The 27,963-nt window shown below is 39.5% G+C and overlaps 1 protein-coding gene across 2 annotated transcripts; it reads left to right on the top strand.

Moving 5' to 3' along the window:
- Window positions 1-6,657: 6,657 nt before the first annotated feature.
- Window positions 6,658-24,690, top strand: LOC116267696 (probable sugar phosphate/phosphate translocator At3g14410). 2 transcript variants are annotated; one of them, XM_031649563.2, is made up of 7 exons: window positions 6,659-7,022; window positions 9,175-9,282; window positions 9,475-9,509; window positions 22,969-23,081; window positions 23,164-23,425; window positions 23,518-23,786; window positions 24,308-24,690. In XM_031649563.2, exons 1-7 carry the CDS (start codon window positions 6,864-6,866, stop codon window positions 24,457-24,459), a joined length of 1,098 nt encoding a protein of 365 aa, XP_031505423.1. In that variant the 5' UTR covers window positions 6,659-6,863; the 3' UTR covers window positions 24,460-24,690. The 2 variants fall into 2 exon arrangements, with proteins under 2 accessions (XP_031505424.1, XP_031505423.1); XM_031649564.2 differs by lacking the exon at window positions 9,175-9,282 and having other exon boundaries at window positions 6,658-7,022.
- The last annotated feature ends 3,273 nt before the right edge of the window (window positions 24,691-27,963 follow it).

Here is a 27,963-nt window from a genome sequence, read left to right as displayed (position 1 = left end):
GGTTTAAATAAATATGTTGAATGTGATGCTACTACTTTTATGAGAGGAACTGACTCATCATGTAGCAACTCCAATAGATATAGTGTAAGATTTTTTAGCTTTTTAAGTAAAGCAGACAATGTTCCTTTCCAAGCTTCAAAATTTGAGCTTGATATGTATTTAGAAGATGGATTGCTCAAATGTGATGCTGCCACTCATGATTTGTTTGATAGATTGATTTGGTGGAAAGATAAAGAGTTAAAATACCTCATTTTATCACATATGGCAGGAGATATATTGTGTATTCCTATTACTACAGTTGCCTCTGAATTTGCTTTTAGTACTGGAGGTCGAATTATAGATGAATCTAGGAGTTCATTGAGTCCAAAGACAGTAGAAGAATTAGTTTGTGTAGGCGATTGAATAAAACAGTATGACAACCCTATGAATCTTGTATCAGTATTGCTAAAGGTAAGTACTAAAAATGTATGTATATTTAAGTTTATCATGTTTATTTGTGCTTGTATGTTATAGAAGTTGTTTATTGATCAACTATTGTTGGTTTTTTTTGTAGGGTACTGATGAAGATGAGATAACATGACATAATTCAACATCAATTCAAACATATTATGCAGTAACAACTAACAAAATATTAGGTATTCTTCTAAGTTTGGTAGTTGTTTTGTTTTTAGATGATTGATTTTACCTTGATGCCAGCAAAATTTTTGGTCTTAGGCTTAATGGCACGATGGGATATGCACTTGCAAACTTCCTCTCCTTGAGAACATTGTGAGTATCATGTTGACATGGAAAAAATGATTCACTTGACTTTTAGTTTTAGGTATCTCACCCTGTTCTTCTTGTCCTTCTCAGCTATATATCAATGGCACCATTCCAACCAGTTGGGCATCCTTGCTGTTGGTTGCTCTGTAAGTACCTAGCTGTTATTTGTTAAATTCTTTGCGTCTATGGATTGCTCATTAACATATAACAGTTTTTTGTTTAAAACCAGTTGACAGTTTGCGATATGAATTACATATTTCTTGTCCAATTATGTTTCGAAAGTTAAATTTGGTAATCATAATGTCTTCTGCATGGTTTCAATCGTAAGACTGTCATCATCATGCTTCAGAAAATTATGTGCTCGATTGACATAAGCTAGATTTGGCTCATTAAGAGTATATAATATATATGCATATTAAGAGAATATATAATGTATCTGCGTACTTTTCTTCACTTATCATATAAGATGCCTTTGGTGTAATGGTTATCCTTTTCAGTTTTCAAGGAGAAGGATCAGCTTTCACAAGTCACATTGCTGTCCTTTTGAAATATGCATTTTTTTTTTAAATCTTTTATATTCATTCCATGCCTGGCTTTTAGCTTGAGCTGAGCTGAGCTGAGTTTGAGGTATGTTGGGCTCAACTGAGCCAGGTTCAAGCTGGCAGGCTATACCTCAGGTCAAGTTCAAGCTGCCACAACTTGGTCAAAATTAGCTCAGCTCATTTACGTCCTATTTATAGTTGGCCTTACCATCAACATTTGGCTGAGTGTTTTTTATGAGAAATGAGAACTTTTTAAAATGTGTTTTTTTATGATTATATCTTAAGTTCTGAATATATTCAGACAATATTGGACACTAATGTGTAATAGGATTGGGAAATAGAGACGTTTATAATTTAGAATGTATTAAGGGAGAACCTTTAGAACTCTATTGCATGATTTTCAAATGTTAGAAAAGCTAAAATTTGCTTTTTCTGTTATTTGAGTAGGATATGTTTTCTCTGCATCTGTTTTTTAATTTAAAAATGTATGTTGCATTACAAGGATTTCATGCTTGAGGCCTATAGTTTGGGCTCTGTTATTGTCACTAGTGCATTTTTTGTAGTTTGTACTTTGTACTTTGTACCATGTACATCAAAGCTGAATAAATTGACATATCAGTTTGGTAGGTTGTAATCTTTTTCTCGACCTGTGATGGTGTAGATTTCCATTTTCCACTTTTGAGGGAAATCCGGTGGTCCTTCAGTTCTCAATAAAATGAACAAGTGCCAACATTTATAACTTGTAAAGTGCTTAAGCTGCATGGAAACATGGAACAGGATGCCCGAAGGACATCATTTCAAGGGTTCAAAGCTGAAAGATCTGTTGTTCTTTTGTGCACTGATTTCACTGCAAGAGGATTAAATTTTCAAAAGTTAAACATATTGTTCAGTATGATTCTCCTGGGGATGCTATTGAATATGTTCACAGGTATTTCTGTGGTAGCTTCTTCGGTCCTTGATAGTGTGTGTAAATTAGTTGACTTTCAGAATTGCTTTTTCCATATAAGGAAAATGGAAGCCATTTGTTCTTCAGAATATATTGTGTTAATAAGTTCCTAAGGTAGAGTTGGGACAACACAGGGTTGGAAGAACTGCTTGCCTGGGCAAAAAAGGAGATGCTCTACTATTTCTACTGGTAGTTGAACTGGATTATTTGCAAGAATTGTAGAAGCATGGTGTCTCCATTAATTGATACAAGTTAAATGCCCAAACAAGCTAAAGGATTTAAATGCCTAAACGAGTCAATGCCTAAATGAGCTAAACAAGTCAGCGCCTAAACAAGCTAAACGAGTTAAAGTTAAAGTTAAACGAGTAAATGCTAAACAAGTTAACGAGTTAAATGGGTTAATCGAGTTGAGCTCGAGCTTGTTATAAGAAGCTCGAGTCAAGTTCGAGCTCGAGTAATTTTAGCCGAGTTGAACTCGAGCTGGCCAAGCTCGGGCTCGGCTCGGCTCATGTGCAGCCCTATATATATGACTCAACCTCAGGGATTTGTCATTAAAAATTGTGAAGACAAAGTGTACAAGTTAAATGAATCACTTTACAGTTTGAAGCAATCACCAAGATAGTGGTATTTTGCCTTTCATAAGGCAATTAAAAAGCTTGGACACATAACAAATCAGCTAGACCAATTGTATATGTCAGGAAAAATAGGAGTTTATTTTATATCCTATCATTATATATTGATGACATTCTAATGACCGGAAACGATAACAATATGATATCTAAAACAAAGACTTGGTTGAACGAGAACTTCGAAATGAAGGACATGGGTGAAGCATCCTATATATTAAGAATAAAGACCACTCTAGATAGAGACTCGAGAATTATGAGTTTGAGCCAAGAATGATATATTGATTATATCTTGAAGAAATTTCAAATGTAAGACTGCAAACCTATTGGAACTCCCATAACTAAATGAGCAAATCTAAGTAGAAGTGATTATCCCGGTGAAGGACAACAAAAATTAAATGTATCATATGCACAGGCTGTTGGCAGTTTAATGTATCTATCGCTTTGCACAAGACCGGACATAAGGTATCCTATCAGTCTTGTGAGTCGTTACCAAAGTAATCCTAGTTGGCCTCACTGGCAAGCAGTTAAAAGAATTTTTTGATATATTAAAGGAACTAAATGACTGAAATTGTCTTACCAAGCTGATGAGTTAACTCTAGTTGGCTGTACCGATGTAGATTTTGCTGGCTATAAAGACAATCGTAAGTCCACATCTAGATACACTTTTCTTTTTAGAGGAGGTGCGATAGCCTAGTCTTGTAAGAAACAAGGATGTGTTGCTCAACACACACAAGAAGTAGAACATATAACATGTAATGTTGCAACTACCTTTGTTGTCTGGATAAATTAGTTCTTGAAAGACTTGAAATTAGATCTTGATTATGAACCTGTTCAACTATACTGTAATAATCAAGTAGCGATATCACTTATGAAAAATGGAGCTGTTAGCTCAAAAAGTAAACATATAATATTGAAATACCATTATGTCCATGAAATGATTGAGAAAAACAAAATCTCAGTTGAATACATGTCTACCAATGACATGATAGCAAATCCCTAACTAAGAGAATAACTAAAAACTTGTTTACCAAGCATATAGCCCATATGGGGCTAAGATATATTTAAAAGGTTGCGATGAAAAACCATTGAATGGAAATCCTCACTACAAACCTTGAACAACATTCAAGTTATGATGGACAAACCAATTATGAAAAATCATGTAACTAATGATCACCAATTATGAAAAATCATGTAACTAATGATCAAGAACACCCACACATAGTGAAAGTAAACTGAGATCTCATGGCCAAGTGGGAAATGATGGATAATAACCTTGTGCCTTATCCTTCATCTCGTAACTGCAAGGGGGTCCACTTGCAGTTACGAGATTAAATTGAAAAGCTGATTTCCAAATTAAAAAATTTCATTAAAACAAAATCAGTTTAATTTGTTACCATTTAAAAGCTTGCCAAAAATTCTCTCTGGCAATAACCGCTACTGGGATTCGAGAAATCTTGGGAGGCGGACTATAAAGGCCCAACTTATGTTCATTTGAAGGTTGATCATCCTTGCGACGCCTCCCAGAAGCAAACTCGTGATCAAATTTCACCTTTGCTTCATTTTTTCTTGTTTTCCCTCTCATTGGAGTTGTTGCTGCCCTCTTCACACTAGAGACGCTGCTGGTGAACTTGCTACACAGATAAAGACGCCGCTCCACTACACCGATCATTCATTTGACATAACATACAATCATAGGCTCATCTAGAAACCCTTAAATGGGTGAGGATTGATGAAATTAACCAATCTTCACCTTTTCCTCAATAGCATTGCCATCAATATAGTCAAGCATTATGGTGTGAGAATGTGACGTTACAAGAGGCAAGATAGTAGAACATGCAACAAAGAGCACTTTTCTAATAACTGCCTTGTTCACTTGTTAGACTGGTTTTTACATAACAGCATTAGGAGCTTAGTTGGTGGTAGCCCTATAGTTGCAGTTCAATTGAACCTTCTCAACTTGAATTTACAGCCATATATCAATTCATGACTAAAATCAACTCATAAAATTGGGACATCAGACTCAACTTTGAGGAGGAATGGACAAAGCTTCCACACATGACACACCATCTTAGGCTCATCTCGAAATGCTCAAATGAGTTAAGAAAACATAAAATTTCAAGCTACTAGATTGCAGAACAAGTGACATGACCGCTTTTGTAATTATTGCCATGTTCACTCATTAAATTGGTGTAACTTCAAGCCTAGGACCATTGGAAGCTTAATTGGCCAGTTGTATAGTTGCAGTTCAATTGAATCTTATTAGTGGCTTGAATTTACAACTCTCCAGCATATCATGACTTAAATCAACTATTGAAATTAAGAAATCAAACTCAACTGTGAGGAGGAATGGACAATGCTTCTACACATGACACACCATCACAAACATATCTTTAAATGCTCAATTTATAGGCTTTTAGTTGCATTGTTAAATTGTCATAAATGATAAAAATGCTATAAAGATATGCATTCTTAAAATTATTTACTAGTAGTTCACATCTGCCATTGAATATTTGAAATGGCATGACATGTGTGCCACTAAAGGGTCTTTACTGGCACTTCAAGATGGCCATAAAATGTCGATGCTAACATATTAAGCACATGTCATTGACAATTTCAATGACGCTTTATAAATGCCACCAAAATAGCTTCAATGACACCCAAAAGAAATCATAAAACAGGTTTTGAGTGCCAAAGAAAACTGTTTAGTGACACTTATGTTATGCCATGTTAAATAATACAGTCGTTTAGAAAATGCTACTGAAAGGGCCTTCAATGACATCCTTAGAAAGCCATGAAAATGTCTATTACGACATACTCCATGTGTCACTAAAAATCTTTTAAAGGCTCACCTTCAATGCCATAGAAAGTGCCAATTAAAGGTGTTTAGAAATTTGCCATCGTACGTAATGAGAATTGGCACCTTCTCTGGTCGTTTAGAGTGACACACTCTTTTCCCCACTGAAACAGTCAGTGGTGTTTTTTGGACGCCACTAAACATCATGTTTCTTGCAATGACTGTATGCAAGCTAATATAAAGAAAATTTCTCTAACTTACAAATGGAGATGTCTTGTGTCTTCATAGCATTCATCTAAAACTCTTCTTCACATTATTTACCAGAAACTCTACTTCACTATTGATGGTATGCTCCTCCCATTATTAATGGTGCCATGCTATTTTGTTCGAATGAGGTTACAGAGAACAAAGAAACCCTAAAAGAGAGGCCGCCATGATTAGATTCCAAGGGCTGGTAGTTGAGCATAATCTTGATGGTTCAAATTCAAAGGCTCAAGAGCATAATCATCCTTTCATATTTGTCTTACAACTAGGGTAAAATCATCCTTCAAGTGGTTTAGGCAAGGAATTTCAACTTATCATATTCAAATCACACATACCTTTAGTCCTATCTATTTTTTTCGAAAATTCATATATTCTAATTCAAATACGAACAAAGCAAAATTATATCTGAATCTGAATTTGAAATCCAATTTTACAATCTATATCCGATTCAAATATGGCCGGTTTTTCAAAATGTAAAAGTATTAGATATATATTTATTTAAAACTAAATATGATCCACATTCGAATCTATATAGTCGGATCTTCATTTCTTAAATCCCAATCTGATCAAAAATTTTAATCGAATGTTAAACTTTTTCAAGTCGAGCTTGTGGGTCCCATATCGGAGACCCACCGCCTTGTCGCGCGGCGTTAACGAAGGCCTTCGGGTTGGGTTTACTGGGAAGGACCTTCATATTGAATCTACGCTCCATTCGCGGAAGTTAGCCGTGTCTCTGAAGATTAAGCGTCTCCTTGCAATTTTCTTGGGGTGAAATAGATCCCGGTTGGCCTGTATGCATCTATGCGCCATTGGTTTCTCAACCCCCACTTCCTCTCTCACACACGCATACTAAGGCTCTCTCTCGGACTCCGTTGAGTCCTCCTTGCTCCTCCAGGCAATTTTCCGAAGCAACGAAGCAAACGAGAATGAAGGAGGGGGAGAGGGAGGAGGAGATGATGCTGGTCCATCGTCGGCAGCAGCAGACGGAGGGCAGTGGAGAAGTGGGAGTCAAGCAGCAGAATCTGACGTACCTCTACCTCCTCATCTACATTGCTCTCTCCACCGGCCAAATCTTCTTCAACAAGGTATTTCGGTTCGACTGACTCTTCCACCTTTTCCTGTCTTTCATCCTTCGATCTGTCCCTTTCTTTGCTGATTGTTTCTGTTCCTCTTAGCTAGCTGGCTGGCTAGCTAGGGAAATAGAATTTGGGGATTTATCGATGCTGATGTCAATCTACAATGTTGGCTGTACTGAAATTGGGTGGACACTAAGCATGTGTATGTGAGAATCTGATCTTGTTCTTTAGTCAGTGGTACGATTCTTTTGGACCTCGCCCGTATTCAATCTGTGTTGTAGATGGGGCGTCCACCCATCGAGATGCTTTCTGGGGAGATGCATGAGCGCCCAATGCCATGGTGGTGCTTGACCCACAGAATTTTATGCCTGACACTTAATCTGCTTCCTTCCTTGTCTCTTTTGTGATGTGTAGCTCATGATGTGACCTGTGGATTATAAATGTGATGGAATTGCAGAACATGGGTTTTTATTTCTTATTTCCTTTTCCTTGTGCTTGTTACTGTATCCTTCATTGATCTTGATGCATTCTGAGTTTGGGAGACAGATGTGGGTCGACTTCTAAGCCTTATTCCTTCCTTTGCAATAACTTCTTGTTTCCCCCTTATTTGACTTGCTACTCTCAGTTTATATGTGTTGCTGATTTACTGTCCATATGTAAAAGGGAAAAGGAAAAGTAAGGCAGATGGTTGGGCGTCGTGCTTTCAGAGTCACTAGTCTTCGAGCTTTTTTTCCTTCCCGTTTCCTTTTTCCTTTTGGCTAGGCCAAGTTTAGACACAGGCTGTGCACATTTTTTCCCCATACTCACAAGATTATCACTAGCTTGTTGGCTGATACTCTTAATCCAACTGCACCTGTTTTCCTCCTTCCAATATGAGGACATGTCATCATTTCTATGCTTCAGAATTCACCCAGGCGATTCTGTTCCAGCCTTCATGAGGTTATCGTTTCGAACTTATCTACGAGAACATCTATCACATGATTTTCCAGGCTTGGACTGATCTTCTGTTTAGGTGGAATGAACTTTTATTTGATACTCTACCGCAGCATCCACAATCTTTGTCAGTAGATCTGATATTGTATATGTTTTCTGTGACTGAATCAGAAAGCAGAAGCATTATACAACTGGACAGCAAGTTTTCATACCCCTTCAAATACTGCTGCAATTTTGTATATTGCATCCCACTGTCTCCATAAGTCATGATTAAACTAATGCCATCTACAGCTTGATAGCTCCAAAAATCAAACACTGCAGTAGCAGCCACTGATAACTATGAGCTTTGTGTACTTTCCCTTTAGTGTCTTTCGCTATTTATGGTCCTTATTTTACTGTGTAGCATGAGAACGAAGATGCTGGATCAGTTGGAGGTACGAAGTTAATTTTTCTTCTGTTGTGTTAACTATTAAGTTCCAACACACCTCAGTGCTTTTCTTGTTTCATATGAGTTTAAGTAATTCTTCTTATTTAATGAACTCCTACGATTGTGCCCCACCTTAGGTGCTACAACATCACACTGAAACCATCTATAACACAGGAAAACATGTAGTACTTTATGGTCCTTCATTTATATTTGTGCAAGGAAGGCTGTGTGTCACTAAGAAAAAAAAAATTATTTTATGCTGGTTCAAGTGAGATAGCTGGATGGTTAGGTAGGAATGTCATAATTAAGAGCTCTTCTCTTCCAATCATATGTGGCTGTTTGCTTTTCTCTTCAATTAGAAAAAGTAAATGCAATGCCAGTGTCAGTTACTATTTTTCTTCTGACCAAACTATTTATTTCTTTGGGAACTTCATGAATATTTTGTGGGGAAGGTTCTGAGTATTTTTTGTAAAAATTCAAACTTCATGTGACATTTTCTTACCCGTGGTGGGTCCTGGTGTAACTCTCCGAGATCATACTTCATGCGTCAATGCTATTCATGTGAGTCTATCTTGTCCAAGTTGTAGATGCATTGGCATCAGAGGTATTCTTAGAACTGCTCAATTGCTTATGAAAATTGAGCTTGAAGATGAATCATATTACATGGTAATCAAATATTGTTCGTGGGACCTTCTTCAAGCATAAGTCTGAGCTTTTAAATTTTTCTCTCTTGATACTGTGTTTAATTGTGATGATCCTGATTTAGTTCTTGATTTTTTTTCCTTTGACTTACAAATGCAGTGGGTTTTATCATCAAAGCAAATCAACTTCCCGTATCCTCTAGGACTGACACTATTGCACATGCTTTTCTCCTCCATATTGTGTTTCATAGTTACAAAGGTTCTGAAGGTATTTGCAATCTTGTTTTGCTTCAGAAACAATTTTAGTTCTTCAACTAAATGAAACATAGGAAATGACAAATTTAAAAGGAATTATATATTGTATGCATTTTAAATGAACTTTGATGCCATCATGTAATTTGCATTTTTTATTTTTTGTTTTCCAGCATCATTTGATATTTATTTTCTTTGTATTCTTCAGCTTGTGAAGGTTGAGGAAGGAATGACTCCAGAAATGTAAGACATGCATTTTTTTTTTTTGTTGAGCTGCATACTGCTTCTTGATTCATTTAGGATTTCTCATTTCTCCTTGTTTTTGAGGAATGATGAGCTGGAACTGCAAGCTTCCTTTGGTATCGTAACTTATGATGGGGAGTAGCTAGAAATCCTAATGCCTTATGATGACCTGATTGGGAAACCAACATTAAGATCTTTTCCTGAACAATGATACCTGTATGGACAGCCAGCTTTACCCCTGTATTGCGTTCATGTTCTAGACTGCAGAGATGCAAGCAACTAATATTTTCAGAAGACCTGTTAGTTGTTGGATCTGAATTGATTCTGAGGACCGATTTTATCTCCAGTCTGGCCTTTCTCCACCTGTGAACTCTATCCATATCCATATACTGCTGGGTCTAGTTAACATGTTACTCTACTTTGTTCTCATATGACTACAAGGCAATGTTATATACCATGGTAAGATTATAGTACACACACGCTCATACATGTGTAAATGAGGCATTCACTTGGTTTCTGCTTTTTATTCCTATCTAAAACAGCAAGAACTCTTGTTTAATGGTTGCTCTCGTATTCATGATTATTCATTTTGGAATTTAGTAAAATTGAATGGCTTACAGGTTCAGACTGAAAGGCATAGGTTTGAATTTCAGCACAAAAGCTGCCATTGCTAAACAATTCCATGTTCCTCTAGGGAACCACAAAATGCCAACCAAGGGGTTACTCTAGGGGAAGATGGAAATGCAGTTGTACTATTTTTGGCTAAAAGCATGACTTAACAAAAGAATCCAATTGAAAGCCTTTCATTTCGAGGAAATCACAGGCTACACTTCTGCTACTGAAGGAAGGTTTTGAAAGAAGTCCAGAAAGAAAAAGATAAATTACAAAGAGTAGAGAGAGATGACTAGAAAGGCTTATTAGGTGATGAATAGGTTATGGCATCTACTTTGTTCTGGCCATTTAAGCTGTCCAGTGACCTGATTCGATCTGCTGTTTCTACAAAGAGTGTGTGTGTGTGTGTGTGTATAGAGTAATTGGTAGATACCAGAGCACTAGGTCAGGGACAAAAACCTGACTACTCAAAAGTGTTTGTTAAGGTACTTGTTTACATAATCTAACCGAGTTGATATGAGCTGAAGAACGTTTTGATGAGAATCACACACTAAATTAGTCACTTTTTTTAGTTTAACGTGCTCTCATAAGAATAAAAAAAATGAATGGCTCTTGTTGAAGTATGTTAGATGGGTCTCGGGACCGGGTCCGGATCCGTATCCGATCCAACTTGTAGCCCTTGTTGGGCATTATTTAAGTTGTGTAACCCTAATCCTTATTGTGTGAATGAAAGACAAAGGAGAGAGAGAGTCTGGCGGCTAGTGGGCACCGGCTCCTCCTCATTCGTGGTTTTTTTCCTCTTGTTGAGGGTTTTTCCACGTTACATCGTGATCGTTGTTTCTCTTCCTCTTCTTGTTCGTGTTTCTACATGGTATCAGAGCCGACGAGTTTGGGAAATTTTTAGGGTTTGTGAAGTTCCAACCCTAATATCTCTCACCGCTACCATCGCCACCACTGCAGTCACCGCCGCCTCTGCCGCTGCCACCACCGCCGCCGCCGCCGCCGCCGCTGCTGCCACTGCCGCCGCCGCCGCCACCGCCGCTGCCGCCACCGTTGCTGCAGCAGCCACCGCCGCCGGTGTACCCAATACCACTGTCGCTGTTTCCGCCGCCGCCGGTGTCACTCTTTGCGCCATCGCCATCGCAGCCACTCTTGCGGCGTCGCTCTTGCGCCGTCGCTCTTGTGTTGTTGACCGTCGCCGTCACCGTTGTCCCTTGCGCCACTACCTTTTGTGTCGTAGTCTTGCTTCCCGAAGAAGAAAGAAGATATGCGTGCTTAGGCGCTTCTTAAGCTTGCCTCCCCCTATTCATGTCACTTCCTAGGGGTCTTTTGCAAATCCGGTGAAGTGCATCCGCCTCTTACCTGCAATATATTGCTTGGTTGATCTTTGATTCCATCTTCTTGTTTTTGTTTGGCGCCCACCGTGCAAGAAGAGGTGGCTGGTCCGTGACTTGGTAGAGGACATATAGGAGGAGAGGAGCGTAACTTGAGGATTGCCTCAACGTCTGCCGGCGCTCCGACGATCGTTTCCCCCAATCGACGTTCTGTTCACTCTTGGGGCTGATTGGGAATCCGGATATTACTGCCCGTTGGTGCTCTCTGTTGTCATCGGTGCCTCTCTTGTTGCCTCCTGTTGGACTATCTGTGATTATGGCAGCTTCTTCATCTATAGACGTTATGGCGGATTGCCGTATGGGAGAGTGGATCATTGATAGTGGCGCTACTCACCACATGACCGGCGATCCTAAGGTCTTTCATGGGTATAAGCTTTCATCAGGAAAGGATCGTGTTTCCCTTGCCGATGGTTCATCTATCTCTGTGGCTGGAAAAGGGAGTCTCCCACTTTTGAACAAGTTCTTAGTCCACAATGCTCTACATGTTCCTCATATTCCCTTGAATCTCTTGTCGGTTAGCAAGATCACGAAGGAGTTAAATTGCGAACTTATATTTTCCGCTGATCGCTGTGTTATGCAGGACTTGGTGACAGGGAAGAGGATTGGGATTGGCCTAGCTTCTGACGGGCTCTATCGTTTACCTATGTGTGCTGCTCAGGCTCTCATGACGGCAGTCAGCCAAGCCACGAAGAATAGAGAGGACTCCCTTCAGTTGCTTCTACGGTGGCATGAGCGCCTTGGACACTTGCCTTTTGGCCTTCTTAGACAGTTGTTTCCTGATATATGTTCCAGGTTAGATATGACTATGGTGTCTTGTGATGTCTGTCACCTGGCCAAACATGTTAGGGCTTCGTACCCATTGTCTAGCCATCGGTCTAATGAGGTATTTGCCATGATTCATTCTGATGTGTGGGGGCCTGCAGGGATTCCTTCTTGTCATGGTTTTCAATATTTTATCACCTTTATCGATAATTATTCTCGTAACACTATTGTCTACTTGCTAAAAGACCGTAGTGAAGTTCCTACTGTCATAGAGACTTTCATTGCCTATGTGGAAACTCAATATGGAGCATCTGTTAAGACATTTCGATCTGACAATGCTCGAGAGTATATGTGCCAGTCTGTTGATAGCTTCTTTCGAAAAAAGGGAATTGTTCATGAGACTTCATGTAGTTATACCCCTCCTCAAAATGGAGTTGCTGAACGAAAAAATCGTCAGTTATTGAATATGACTCGGGCTCTTCTTTTTCAACGTCATGTTCCAAAAAAGTATTGGGGGGATGCTGTGTTGACCAGTGCGTATCTTATAAACCGGTTGCCTAGTCGCGTGTTGAATGGGAAGACGCCTCACTCTCTGTTACCGGGGACTCGTGAACCTTTCTCTCTTCCACTCAGAGTTTTTGGTTGTGTTTGCTTTATTCACAACCATAGTCCTCACATTAAAAAGCTTGATCCAAGATCTATTAAGGGCATTTTTTTAGGGTATTCTCCCACTCAAAAAGGGTACAAGTGTCGAGACCCTTCCACTGGTCGGGCCTATGTTACCAAAGATGTCACTTTCCTTGAACATGTTTCCTATTTTGGTGAGAATCCTCTTCAGGGGGAGTACTCTATGTCACGGGAAGAGTATTCTTCGAGTCAGGAAATTCAGTTTACAGATTTTTTGGACTACAGGCGTGACTCCGTTGGTCCATCTAGTGAGGTGCATGAACAAGAGAAAAATGGTCCATCTAGTGAGGTGCATGAACAGGAGAAAAATGGAGAGTGTTCCACTGAGGCAGAAGAGAAGTGCAATCGTTTATTTGGGCAAGTTTACTCTAGGCGAAGAGTTTGTACAGATGAGATGACAGGTGGTGAGAATTCTACTCCCAATCCAATTAGTCCTTCCCTGGATGACCCAAGTCGTGCGCAGAAGCAACCTGTTGAAGAAGAGATTCAGACTGTTGCTGCTAGTGAAGAGCTTCCCATCGCCCTGCGAAAGGGTGTCAGGTCATGTACTCAACATCCTATTGGTAACTTTGTTTCATATTCTAGACTGAGCAAGGACTACAAATGCTTTGTATCTTCTCTTTCTTTGACTATGATTCCCAGGAATGTTGCTGAGGCTCAGGGTGATCCTAAGTGGACCTATGCTATGCAAGAAGAGATGGAAGCCTTGCGAAGAAACATGACATGGGAAGTTGTAAAGATTCCTGAGGCGGCTCACTTGGTTGGATCTAAGTGGGTCTACACCATCAAGTACAAACCAGATGGGAGTGTTGAAAGATACAAAGCTCGCCTTGTGGCCAAGGGGTTTAGTCAGAAATATGGGATTGATTATTTGGAGACCTTTGCTCCTGTTGCGAAGATGAAGACGGTCAGAGTCATTATCTCTTTAGCTGTGATGAAGGAGTGGAAGATGTACCAACTTGATGTCAAGAACGCTTTTCTCAATGGAGACCTTGAAGAGGAAGTATATATGTGTATGCCTCCAGGATATGAGGAACCTGGAAAATGTTGCAAGCTAAGGAAGGCTTTATATGGGCTCAAGCAATCTCCTCGAGCATGGTTTGAACGACTCAGACTTGTCATGAGACAATGTGGATACCATCAAGGGAATGGAGATCATACACTTTTTGTGAAGAGAAATAAGCAAAAGGTTACTATTCTGTTGGTATATGTTGATGATATGATTGTCACAGGTGATGATGAAGATGAAATAATGAAGTTAAAGAAACTGTTGGCGATCGAGTTTGATCTTAAGGACCTTGGTAAGTTGAAATACTTCCTTGGCATAGAAATTGCTAGGTCTGGGACTAGCCTTGTGCTAAATCAACGGAAGTACACTCTAGACTTGTTAAAGGAGACTGGGAAACTAGGGTGTAGACCAGCTTCTACTCCTCTAGATGCTGGCCATAAGCTAAGTCTGAGAGACGGGGAGCTACTCTGTGAAGAGGCAAAAAGAAGATATCAATGTCTTGTAGGGAAGTTAATTTACCTTACTCTCACTAGACCTGATATTACCTTTGCTGTGAATGTGATGAGCCAGTTCATGCATGCTCCCACGGATGCCCACTTGAAGGCTGTTGACAGGATCTTGTGCTACTTGAAGAGGAATCCTGGCAAAGGTCTCTTATATGTCAAGCAAGACACTCTTGGAATTGAAGGTTATTCAGATGCAGACTGGGCAGGCTGTATTGACACTAGGAGGTCCACCTCTGGCTATTGTATTTATTTGGGAGGGAATCTCATAGTGTGGAGAAGTAAAAGGCAAGATGTTTGTTCGCGTTCCAGTGCTGAAGCAGAATACAGAGCTGTTGCTATGGGAGTTTCTGAGCTTTTGTGGCTGAAAGTATTGTTGACTGATATTGGTATAAAAGTTGAAGAACCAATGAAGATGTATTGCGATAACAAGTCTGCAATTAACTTGGCCAACAACCCTGTGCTTCATGACAGAACAAAGCATGTTGAGATTGACCGACATTTCATTCGAGAGAGAATTGATGCTAAAGAACTTATACTTCCTTACATGAGATCTGAAGACCAAACGGCTGATGTTCTGACGAAGGCTTTATCTTCGACCTCATTTGAGAGAAATGTATCCAAGTTGGGCATGTTTGATATGTATGCCCAACTTGAGGGGGAGTGTTGAAGTATGTTAGATGGGTCTCGGGACCGGGTCCGGATCCGTATCCGATCCAACTTGTAGCCCTTGTTGGGCATTATTTAAGTTGTGTAACCCTAATCCTTATTGTGTGAATGAAAGACAAAGGAGAGAGAGAGTCTGGCGGCTAGTGGGCACCGGCTCCTCCTCATTCGTGGTTTTTTTCCTCTTGTTGAGGGTTTTTCCACGTTACATCGTGATCGTTGTTTCTCTTCCTCTTCTTGTTCGTGTTTCTACAGCTCTAATAACATCAAACTTTTAATAGTCGAAAAATAAGCGTTTATCTTAAAAAAAACTTGAACTAAGGCATGTTTTATGTTGAATTAGTATTTGCAAACATAGTAGAATGATCATATTTTGTTTTGAAATAATTTTTTACAAGAATTTAGGAGGTTTGGTAACCTTGGTTTTGTGCCTGACCTAAGTGATCTAGGATAATACCCAATATATATATAGGAATTGAAGTCACCTGGTGCCGAATGTTGCTGGATGGATTTTTTTTTTTTTAAATTTTAAACCATTACTAAAACTGTTGCAATAGGTGCATTGGCAATGGTTTTATTTTGCCATGAGTTTTTAAGGCTTTTAGCAGCAGCTTTTGGGATTTTTAGCAACAGAAAATAAGAAAAAAGTCCATCCAGCAACACTTTAAATTTCTTAGGTTTGTTGACTGTTAAAAGTTGTTTCATTTTATTTCGACAATTTTATGAATTTGGAATCCATTTCTTTGCTTGGATTTACCGGAAAACAACTTCAAAATATCAAATGGCCTACTGGTCATCATAATCTAAGATATATATATATATATATATATATATATATATATATACATTCATACATACATACATAGGACAGCTGAATGGTGCATACCAAAATGGTACCTACGAGCCCCACTGCTCATTCTCCTTTCATAAAAGGTAATGGGTGCGGTCCACCTTTTTTAAACAGAATGTGAGTGATGGGTGATGATGTATGCTATTTTGGTGGGAACTATTATGTATATCTATATATATATGTGTGTGTGTGTGTGTGTGTGTGTGTATATGTATACACACACACACACACACACACACACACACACACACACATATATATATATATATATATATATATAGAGAGAGAGAGAGAGAGAGAGAGAGGCACATGCAGAGACACAAGGAGCTGAAAGCAGTTCAATTTTAGGTATGAGCCTCTTCCCTTTTTAGCAGAATGGATCTCATTTGAAACTTATTTTCTATGTATTTATCTGGCTCGAATCTAACCCATTTGCTGGCCATCAATTTCCATCTAAAGGATGTGAAATCTCAATTCTCAAAAATAGGAAGATGGTTTGTGCTTTTTGTATTAAGAAGAAATTTAAAGGAAAATAATACTTTATAAATTTATATATTTAGTTCATTTTTGGAGCTTAATAATTATGTCTGTTTGTTTTATAGCATCTATGATTTTTTCTTTGTCCTGTAAATATTGGATTCACGTCCATCCAAATTTCAAACTTTCCATTTGGTTCTAGCTTTGTGTATGTTAGAATACATATAAATGCGTCTGTGCAGTATGTATTTCTTTATTTATATGTGTCTCAATAGTGCATACACATGGCTTGATAACATGATAATATTTGTGTTATCACATGTGTAGTTTTTCCCTGTCTTGGAATTTATTCGATCTAGTGAAAAGCAAATATTAGATTCATATCCATCCAAGTTTCAAACTTTCCATCTGGTTCTAGCCTTGTATCTATCAGGATGCATGTAATACATCTATGCATTTCTCTTTGATATCTCAATAATGTGCAAGCATTTAAATTATTGAGAATTGTAGAAACAAAATGTGCACGAGAGTAGAAGAAAGCACACAGATGTAACGTTGGAAAACCCTCAACGCGAGGGAAGAAAAACCACGGGTGAGGAGGTCTGGTGCCCACTAGCCTCCAGACTCTCTCTCTCTTCAAAACTTCATTTACACAAAGATTAGAGTTTACAGAGATATAAGTAGTCCTAATTAGGACAAACCGGATCGGGTATGGATCCGGACCCGAACAACAAAACCCGTCAAGACTCCCCCTCAAGTTGGGCATACATATCAAACATGCCCAACTTGGATACATTTCTCTCAAATGGAGTTACACTTAAGGCCTTGGTTAGGATATCAGCAGTTTGGTCTTCAGACTTCATGTATGGTAGCGTTAATTCCTTAGCATCAATTCTTTCTCTGATGAAGTGACGGTCGATCTCCACATGCTTTGTTCGATCATGAAGAACCGGGTTGTTAGCCAAGTTAATTGCAGACTTGTTATCACAATACATCCTCATAGGCCCTTCAATCTCTATTCCAATATCTGTCAGTAAGATCTTCAGCCATTACAATTCTGATACCCCAGTAGCCACAGCCTTATATTCAGCCTCTGCACTCGAGCGGGAACACACATCTTGTTTCTTGCTTCTCCAAACAACTAAATTTCCCCCCAAGTAGACGCAGTACCCTGAAGTAGATCTTCTGGTGTCAACACAGCCTGCCCAGTTTGCATCAGAATACCCTTCAACTTCAATAGATCTTTGTTGCACATATAGAAGTCCCTTTCCGGGATTCTTCTTCAAGTAGCACAAAATTCTATCTACAGCCTTCAAGTGCATATTTGTAGGTGCATGCATGAACTGGCTCATCACATTTACAACAAATTTGATATCAGGTCTAGTCAGAGTGAGATAAATCAGTTTGCCAACTAGACGTTGATATCTCCCTTTAGCTTCTTCACACAATAGTTCTCCATCTTTGCTACCAAGTTTATGCCCAGCATCTATAGGAGTAGAGGCTGGTCTGCACCCCAGTTTTCCTGTCTCCTTTAGTAGATCCAGGGTATACTTCCTTTGACTAAGTACAAGAGTTGTACCTGATCTAGCAATTTCAATACCCAGAAAATACTTCAGCTTACCAAGATCTTTTAGATCAAATTCAGTAGATAGTAAACCCTTTAATCTTGCTATCTCTTCCTTATCATCACCTGTAACAATCATATCATCAACATAAACCAATAGTAGAGTAACTTTACTCTCTCTTCTCTTTACAAACAGGGTATGATCTCCATTTCCTTGTTTGTAGCCATGTTTCTTCATAACAAGTCTGAGCCGTTCAAACCATGCTCGGGGAGACTGTTTCAGCCCATACAAAGCTTTTTTCAATTTACAGCATTTTCCAGGCTTCTCAAAACCTGGTGGCATGCACATGTACACTTCCTCTTCGAGATCTCCAGTGAGAAAGACATTTTTCACATCAAGTTGGCACATCTCCCGACCCTTCAGCACCGCCAATGAAATAATAACTCTAACAGTCTTCATCTTTGCAACAGGAGCAAACGTCTCTAAGTAGTCGATCCCATATTTCTGACTGAACCCCTTGGCCACCAATCGTGCTTTGTACCTCTCAATGTTCCCATCTGGTTTGTACTTAACAGTGTAGACCCACTTCGACCCAACCAAGTGGGCTGCTTCAGGAATATCAACCACCTCCCATGTCTGATTTCTGTTTAAAGCTTCCATCTCTTCTTTCATTGCATGAGACCACTTAGTGTCACCCTGAGCCTCTGTAGCATTCCTGGGAATCACAACCACAGCCAAGGAGGATACAAAACATTTATAGTCAGTGCTCAATCTAGAGTAAGATACGAAGTTACCAATAGGGTGCTGGGTACATGACCTGACACCCTTTCTCAAGGCAATAGGAAGATCCTTCTTTTCTTTTCCAGTCTGAATTTCTCTTCCAACATCTTGCTTCTGAACACGACTTGGATCATCCAAGGAAGAAGTAGGATTGGGATTCGGTGTAACCTCCTCATCATCAATCACCTTGTTAGTACAAGCTCTTCTCCTGGAATACACCTGTCCAAACATACGATTACCCTCTTGTTCTGTCACCATAGGATGCTCTCCCTCCTTCTCCTGTTCATGTAAATCAGTAGTCGTCCCCTCTTCATCTTTGCCAAGCACCTTGGCAACAGGATTCTCTTCACGCCTGTAATCCATAAAGTCTGTAAACTGAATTTCCTGTGTGAGACAATACTCTTCCTTAGACATTAATTTCTCCCCCTGAAGAGAATTCTCACCAAAATAGGAGACATGTTCCAAGAATGTGACATCTTTGGTAATGTGAAGACGACCAGTGGTGGGATCTAGACATTTATAACCTTTTTTAGTGGAAGAATACCCAAGAAAGATGCCCTTAATAGATTTGGGATCAAGTTTTTTCACATTGGGGCTGTGGTTATGTATGAAACACACACATCCAAAGACTCGAGGAGGAAGATGAAAAGGTTGACTACTCCCTGGAAGCATAGAGTAGGGAGTACGACCCTTTAGCACACGACTAGGCATGCGATTAATCAAGTAGACACTAGTAAGGATTGCATCACCCCAATAGTATTTTTGGAGATTTCTTTGGAACAGTATGGCTCGGGTGACATTGAGCAACTGACGATTTTTCCTCTCAGCAACCCCATTTTGAAGGGGGTATAACTACAGGATGTCTCATGAACAATCCCCCTCTTTCGAAAGAATTCTTCAACAGTGAGACACAGATATTCACGAGCATTATCAGACCGAAAAGTCTTGACAGAATTTCCATACTGGTTTTCCACTAGGAGGATGAAAGTTTCAATAATGTGAGGCACCTCACTACGATCTTTCAACAAATACACAAAGGTACATCTTGAATAATCATCTATAAAAGTTATAAAGTATTGAAAACCACCACGAGAATGAATGCCCGAAGGCCCCCACACATCAGAATGAACCAAGGAGAAAACTTTATTAGAACGACTATTTGAAATTGGATAAGAAGCTCTAACATGCTTCGCAAACTGACACACATCACATGATAACATGGAAATGTTTAAACTAGAACATAGTTCAGGGAACAAATGTTTCAAAATCCCAAATGGGAGATGACCAAGGCATTCATGCCAAAACAAAAATAACTGACGACACTCTTCCTCCTTCTTCTCTGTTCTGATGACTGCTGACATAAGAGCTGTGACAACGCGTATAGGAAGCCGATACAGCCCATCAGACACCAAACCAATCCCAATCCTCTTCCCTGTCACCAAGTCCTGCAAAACACAATGTTTTTCAGAAAATATAAGCTCACACTTCAGTTCCTTGGTAATCTTACTAACAGATAACAAATTTAAGGGAAGATGGGGAACATGTAAGGCATCATGAACTAAAAAATTATTTAACAAGGAAAGACTCCCTTTCCCTGCCACAAAAGTAAAGGAACCATCGGCAAGGGACACACGTTCCTTTCCCGAGGATAGCTTGTAGTTATGGAAAAGCTTGGGGTTGCCAGTCATGTGATGAGTGGCACCGCTGTCAACAATCCATTCACCCATATAAGAAGTACCTTCTCCCCCTGAAACAGCCAATGCCTGATTGATCTTCACCTCATCTGGTGTATCTGCCTGACCAACATCAATCTTGCTCAAATATGCTCGTAGCTCACGAATCTATTCTGCAGAAATAGAACCTTTCCCATCACTCAGACTTGTTGCAGACGATACAGGCTTCTTCCCACTAGAAGACCTCCCCCTACTATCCTTCTTCTCTGGATACAGGTCCCCACAAAAATCCCTAGTATGACCAAGTTTTTTGCAATGTGTACATTTTCGGGAAGAACGAGGAGTTCCCACAGGGGCACGGCTAACATAGGCAGACTGTTCTTCCCCCTTTCGTCCACTAGAAAGCAGCCTTCTCTGTTCTTCAGCTTCAACACGGGAATAGACATCTTCAATACTAAATGATTCGTCAGAGTTAAGAATCTGACTCCTTATATTTTCAAAGTCATCATTTGGTCCGGATAAGAAAAGGAATACCCTGTTTTCCCATTTATCAGTCATGTACTGCATCTGGTCGTGAGGACACCTCCATGGAATATCAGAGTGATAGTCAAGGTCCTCCCACTTAGAATTTAATGCTGCATAAAAGTCTGCAACCGAGAGAGCACCTTGTCGCAGGGAATACACATCCTTCATAAGTTGATACACACGAACTTTCCTTTTCTTTTGGCCATACATCTGCTCCAAAATAATCCACATATCCCTTGCAGTCTTCTTACGAAGAATGAGGGGTTGGATATCCGGGGACACTGAATTGACAATCCAGGTTTTGACCTGGTTGTCTTCAAGAAACCATGTATCCCAAGCCAGACTATCTGCAGCAGGTTCAACCTTTCTCCCATTCACATAGGCAATGCGTCCTCGCCCAGCAATCCCCATGGTAATCGCAGCGACGAGTCAGCCATGATCACCAGGTAGAAGTGGCTGCCAAAGGACACACACAGCAGCAGTAACCTAGAGAAGAGGTGAGATGACGCAGTCGGGGATCAACGGCGGAAGCAGCAGGACGCGGCGGAAGCAGAGGGCGGCGCTTGGCAGCGCGCGCCGAGAACAGGCGACGGCGTCGGACGTCGGCATCGGTGGTCGGACGTCGGCAGAGGCGTCAGCAGAGACGTTGGCGTCGGCAGTCACGACACCAGCGACGCAGCAGCGGCGGTCACAGCCACGGCGGGGCAGCGACGGAGGTAGTCACGCGGCCACGGTGCGGCGACAGCGGTGGTGGTCACGGTCACGGTGCGGCGACAGCGGCGGTGCAACAAGGGCAGCGGCGGCGGTGGTGGTAGCGACGGCGACGGTGGTAGTGGCGGCGGCAGTCAGGGTTGGAACTTCACAACCATAGAAAAAACAGATTTTGTTTTCTCCAAGTCCGACGGCTCTGATACCATGTAGAAACAAAATGTGCACGAGAGTAGAAGAAAGCACACAGATGTAACGTGGAAAAACCCTCAACGCGAGGGAAGAAAAACCACGGGTGAGGAGGTCTGGTGCCCACTAGCCTCCAGACACTCTCTCTCTTCAAAACTTCATTTACACAAAGATTAGGGTTTACAGAGATATAAGTAGTCCTAATTAGGACAAACCGGATCGGGTACGGATCCGGACCCGAAAAACAAAACCCGTCAACAAGTATATATAATTATACACACTGGGATATCTATAATATATATGGGCTTGAATTTGTACTTTCATTTTTATTTCCTTCTTTTTCTATAACTTTTTATTATCTTTTTGTTTCAGTCAAGGATAAACCTTGACTTTGACCAATCCAGCCCTTGGGAGATTGCCAAGTACTACCTTGGCCTCCCTTTATATGATGAGGGGGTTACTCCCTTGTCGTTTAATGCTTTCTAAGCATATTTCTTGGATAATATATATTAATTTCCTAACTTTGTGTTCTGCCTTAGTGCACATTTGTGAGCATTGTGTCTAGGTTCTTTTGAACCTTTGAGATTGTTAGTTTGAGCTTTGTTGCTTATTCTTGTTGGTTGACTTACAGTATCGCCACGTTCATCTGGTGGGCAGATATGTCCAAATTGCTAGAAGTCATTGGACAGAATGGAAAGGAAACCATGACTCAGTCCATTATTGTAAATATTCTCGAATGAAAACATGATTCGAATGAAAACATGATTCAACCCATAGTTTTCCATTGTGGTCATTTTCAATGATTGAAAGATATGCTGCAGATAACCCTTTTAAGCCTCTGTAAGCTGTAAAGGTCATCTAATATGTGATTCTCATGATCTTATTCTAGACTTCATATCTATATTATGTCACATACATTATGTGAATGTTTACATAAAATTTTTTGTTTTTTGCTCTTCATAATCATCACCTGCCATAAACTTCCAAGCAGAACTGTTTCTTGCCTTTGGTTTATGCAAATTGGACTTTGAACTGAACTTTAAATCCTTTTACACCTAGATATGCATCCTCTGTCTTCCCAATTGGGGCAATGTTTGCTATGACTTTGTGGCTGGGAAACACTGCATACCTGTATATATCTGTTGCATTTGCACAAATGCTGAAAGCTATCAGTATGTAGCATTTCTTTCAAACCTTATTTTCTCCTTTTGCCTTTACACAGTCATTAACATCTTGCTTTTCTTGCTTTAATAGTGCCGGTAGCTGTTCTTCTTCTTGGAGCAGCTGCTGGCCTTGAAGTTCTGAGCTGCAGAATGTTCATGATAATGTCTGTGATCAGTTTTGGAGTTCTTGTCGCATCATATGGAGAAATTAACATTAGCTGGGTGGGAGTGGTTTATCAGATGGGTGGTGTTGTTGGAGAGGCTCTAAGGCTCATTTTTATGGAAATTTTAGTTAAAAGGAAGGGGCTGAAACTAAATCCTATCACTCTTATGTACTATGTCAGTCCATGCAGGTAAGCTTCACCCATTTATTTTTCCTTATTGAGTATTCTCTGATCAATGGTGATTTTTCTCATTTGTAGATGTTTCTGTTCTATTGCTGCAGCGCCATCTGCCTCTTCATCCCTTGGATATTTTTAGAAAAGCCTAAGATGGATTCTGCTGGAACATTAACATTCCACCCGTTTATATTATCACTCAATTCTCTTTGTACTTTTGCACTTAATGTGTCTGTTTTTGTGGTCATCTCACATACAAGTGCTGTGACAATTCGTGTTGCTGGAGTTGTTAAAGACTGGGTGGTGGTCTTACTGTCAGCGGTTTTATTTGCTGATTCCACATTGACTACGATAAACTTACTGGGCTATGGAATTGGTAAGCTAGAGGAAACTTTTCCCATTTTTCTAAGTTGGAACTTTGGTTAGAAACGATGGGAGAGCAATAATTTTTTTACCTCCTAGATTTTGAAGAATGTTTCATCTGGGGCTGTTTGAATGAGGTGGGCAGGACGTTGTCTAAGTTATTCCATCTGAAAATGCACTCCCAAACTTTCTCTTCAAACAAGGGGAAGTGTCTTGACACAATCCTTGATGTCTCAGAAGTACACAGAAACTTATCCATGGATGCAATTATATTGAAGTCATGGCACAGACCATCTCATGACTGGTTGTCTAAGATGAGGCTCTCATGAAGTGGTCTCTTGATGATTCAAGGTAGCCCTGAGGATGGAGAAAGAGAACTTTTGGGGGCATACTAGAGTACAGGGCCAGTACTTTTACAAGTTTTTGTTGCCGTCTTCTTTTGTTTACAGTTACTATTTCCTAGTAAAAATGTGTCCTTCCTGTTAGTGTAAGTCACAAGCTTAGGTTGCTGAATAATTTTGACTAATTTTACAGCCATTTCTGGAGTGGTGGCCTACAACAACCACAAACTGAAAAAGGAAGCCTCAGGGGGAAGAAGAGAGGGATTTGTGGGTGGCGGTGATGAAGAGCGGACTCCAGGAGGTGGTAATTTATCAGCCACCTTTTCTTCAGATAACAGTAGATAGGTTATGCTTCAACTATCTGATCAAAGACTGACTGGTCTGCTGGATACAATCAATCCAGACATCCCTTGTAATTAGCCGGAATGAATGTAATTGTCAACTTTGGCTGATAGAGATATTTTTTTTGTTGGATGCACTTCCATGATTTCATGAATTATTGCTGTAAGAGTCATTGTATTGTACGATGGAGCAACAATTAGTGTAAATGAATGTTTGCTTTGGCGAGTTTGATTAGTCTTCTGACTCCAATTTTGAATAAGGTTCTGCCAAGCGTAGGTTGAAGACTTTTCTAGCCTTTGAGGCGGTGAATATGATGGCAATTGGCATGAACTGAATGTGAAATTTCGCTCTCGTTTAAGACTAACTGAATCTGTTAAAAAATGCTACTGTTGGCAGCAGTTAACAAAGCAAAATGCGTCGGTGACTTGTTCTTCATATATTTTTGTAAATGAAACACGAGCCATGTCATGAAGGTAAGTGCATGGGTGCAACTAGGCGATTTCTCCGGTGAACCTCTTGAAAAAGATTTTTTGGATGAAATACTTGAAGACCACATATTACTTGTAGTGGCAAGTTGGGTCAAAACCATGGGGAACATGATTGAAGGGATGATTGAATTCAACTTTTATTAATCCTTGGAATGAAATTGATCACACAAGAAGATGGAACACAAGAACACAAAACAAAGAAAAACTGTAAATTGCTACTCAAGTCTTTTGGATGTATTGTGCCGATCATCCGTCAATAAATCTTCAATGACGAATCCAATTTGAGCAGTGGGACTCATGACCACAAGGAGGTATTTAAAGGCACTTAAAGTAGAGGAAACAAAGTTAGAAAACGGAACCTAATGCTAAACAGGAAAGCAAAACAACCAAAATGCATATTACTTTTATTAGTTAGAAATGAACCTCTAGGACATGTCTAAATTCCATAAAATTAGGTTCATTGGAAACCAAGAGTCCAACTCATTTTACAAAATTCAAAAATGTGTTTGAAACATTGAATATAAGACCATAAGTTTTTAAGACCAACAAAATTTTGGATCAATTCTGTCCAGAAATTCAGCAATGCAGAAACCAGTTTATAGAATATCCCTAAAAATTATATCAAACTAAATCCTAATTATATAAAATTTGGTTGGACGAAAAAGGTGCAAAAATTGGAAGTTGAAATTCAAAAGCGATCCATTTAAAAAGATGTCTGCAACTTGAGGGCAATTTTACTTATTAAAAGACAGCAATTTCATATACTAAGCAGTGTCCTTTGCTAATCCAAATTCAATTAAACAATCAAATCAATTGCAAACACAGCCTATGCACAAACAAAAAAAGTTCAAATTCAATAAGTAACAAATAAACGCAATCCTAAATAAGACGATTGAATGAAAGGACCTAAACTTAAAAAAATTAGGAGAAGAGATGGAGAAATCTAGAGCCATGACCTACGTTCAACTCTTAGGGCACACATCAGCAGCTAAGAGTCCACATAAATGCAAGTTAAAAAGAAATAAAATTGTAAACTGAATGCAATTACTGTGATTAAATGAAACCCTCATCCAAATATAATGCCAATGCAATATGCATGAAATGCAACTCCAATTATATGATTAATCCTCAATAAACTTAGATGAAAAAATCAATGCAACTAGATGACGATAGAACGAAGAGAGATCAAAAGAGAGTGGGACCCAAATGGGGAGATGGCAACATAAAGGGATGATATGAGACCCACCTTCTGTAAGTGTCTTCCAAATGCAAACAACAATTTTAGAATTATCTAGACAAAATGTTTAGCTCAATGCAATATGTAAAATACTAATTATCTAAAATGAAATTCAAAATTAATTAACCTAATGAAAATGCTAAAATTGCAGTTAAACATTAATCCCATAATGCAGTTAAAATGAGCTGACTGTGATAAAATGCAAACGGGGTAATTGGGCCCCACATACGGATCGACTTTCTACAATAAATCTCTAGAACTTGACCAAACGTGGGGCCCACAATGACCTTATGCTAATAAAAATGCAATACCAATGACTAAAAATTTCTGAGCTAGTTTCCTAATTTCCTATAATTTCCCTAATTTTAACTAAGAAAAATCTAGAAGACCTTGTCTAAATCCTATTATGGAACTAATAACTAGCATATCTAACGAATATGAAAAGGTAGCTAATCAAATGCTCAACGAATTCTTAAAGTAAAACAAAAGGTATACGTAAACTAGGAAACGACTTAATACGAATAAATAAATTGATGACCTAATCTTTGAATCATTAAGCTGGAGGTCCTAAGCAGGAAATAACAAAGAAGCAGCTGGGCGGAAGTGCAAAACAATAGAACGTATGACAAAAAAAGTCCAGTCGACGTTCACCGGCCGCCGCTGAAGACACCGACGGAGATCATACTTCTCCCTTTTTTTTTCAAACCGAAACCACCCGGATGTGCTTCTGCTAAATATGATAAAAAATTACGCATCAAGTCTGATATACAATCACGGGAAGCACATTAAGCAATCATTGAAATCTAACATTAAAAAGAAAAAATGAAGAACAGAGTTTACCGCAGCTTGACTACAACGTAAACGGGCCGGATTCCGGCATGTTTTCTATGATTTCAAGCCACCAATCTCCACGTCAATCTGCTAACAAAAAAGATAGATCGATTCTGGAAATCGAAATCCTTAAATCCGGAAGCAATTGATGCTGAAGAAAAGAATAGAGCACTGCTGAAAAACAGTTGGGGAGGCCACACCTGCAATCTCTTCGCCGATGCCTGCTTTTCTCGCATCCCAAAACAACCTTTTCTCCTTCTAGAATCAATTTAACATTTTCCTAACCTAATGTCCAACACATAGTAACTAGATCCCTAAACAGGTGAAAGAAAAACACTGCTAATGCTAGAACTAATGCTCGCCAAATACGACACTCATGCACGGAGACTACCAAACAGGAAAATAATAATGAGACGACCCGCGGCAATGTGGAACCACCCGTAATTCCTATTGCAAGGCCTTGCACTAATTCTGAATGTCAATAAGAACTGAACGATTAAACCCCTAATATATCCGCAGTTAAGAGTTAAAACTAAAGCATATTAGCTTGCCTTTAAAGAATCAATTGGATTACTACAAAATAGTACTCTAAATGAGTCCTAATATTGTGTTGTGCTATTGGGGTCATACTAGGGCAGAGAGTAGGACTGAACAACTCAGGTCGAGCTCAAGCTTAAACTTAACTTTGAGTTGTTAAATGAGTCTAGTTAGAGTGGCAAGAACTGACTTGGCTCGGCCGGCTGATTCACTGAATTACCAAGTTTAGAAAAATTAGGATAAATTTCTTCAAAGTTTCACTCTATAACCAGTTGCCAGTATAAGTCTCTCAGTCTCTCAAGCTTAAACGAATCGAGCTCGAGCCTCAAGTTAGTTTATCGAGTCATGCTCCAGTTGTCAAGCTCGAGTTGAGTGATCCACGAGACGAGTTGAGGTCAACTCAGCTTATGTTCA

The sequence above is a fragment of the Nymphaea colorata genome, chromosome 14 (assembly GCF_008831285.2).
Source record: "Nymphaea colorata isolate Beijing-Zhang1983 chromosome 14, ASM883128v2, whole genome shotgun sequence".
NCBI lineage: Eukaryota > Viridiplantae > Streptophyta > Magnoliopsida > Nymphaeales > Nymphaeaceae > Nymphaea > Nymphaea colorata.
Note: the sequence above shows the minus strand (reverse complement) of the source record. Positions and strands in the feature narration are given on the sequence as shown.

Coding starts and splice junctions, on each gene's coding strand:
- LOC116267696 (XM_031649563.2), top strand. CDS start 6,864: ATGAAGGAGGGGGAGAGGGAGGAGGAGATGATGCTGGTCCATCGTCGG. Junction 7,023..9,174: donor GCCAAATCTTCTTCAACAAG/GTATTTCGGTTC, acceptor TTACAAATGCAG/TGGGTTTTATCATCAAAGCA. Junction 9,510..22,968: donor GAAGGAATGACTCCAGAAAT/GTAAGACATGCA, acceptor TTTTACACCTAG/ATATGCATCCTCTGTCTTCC.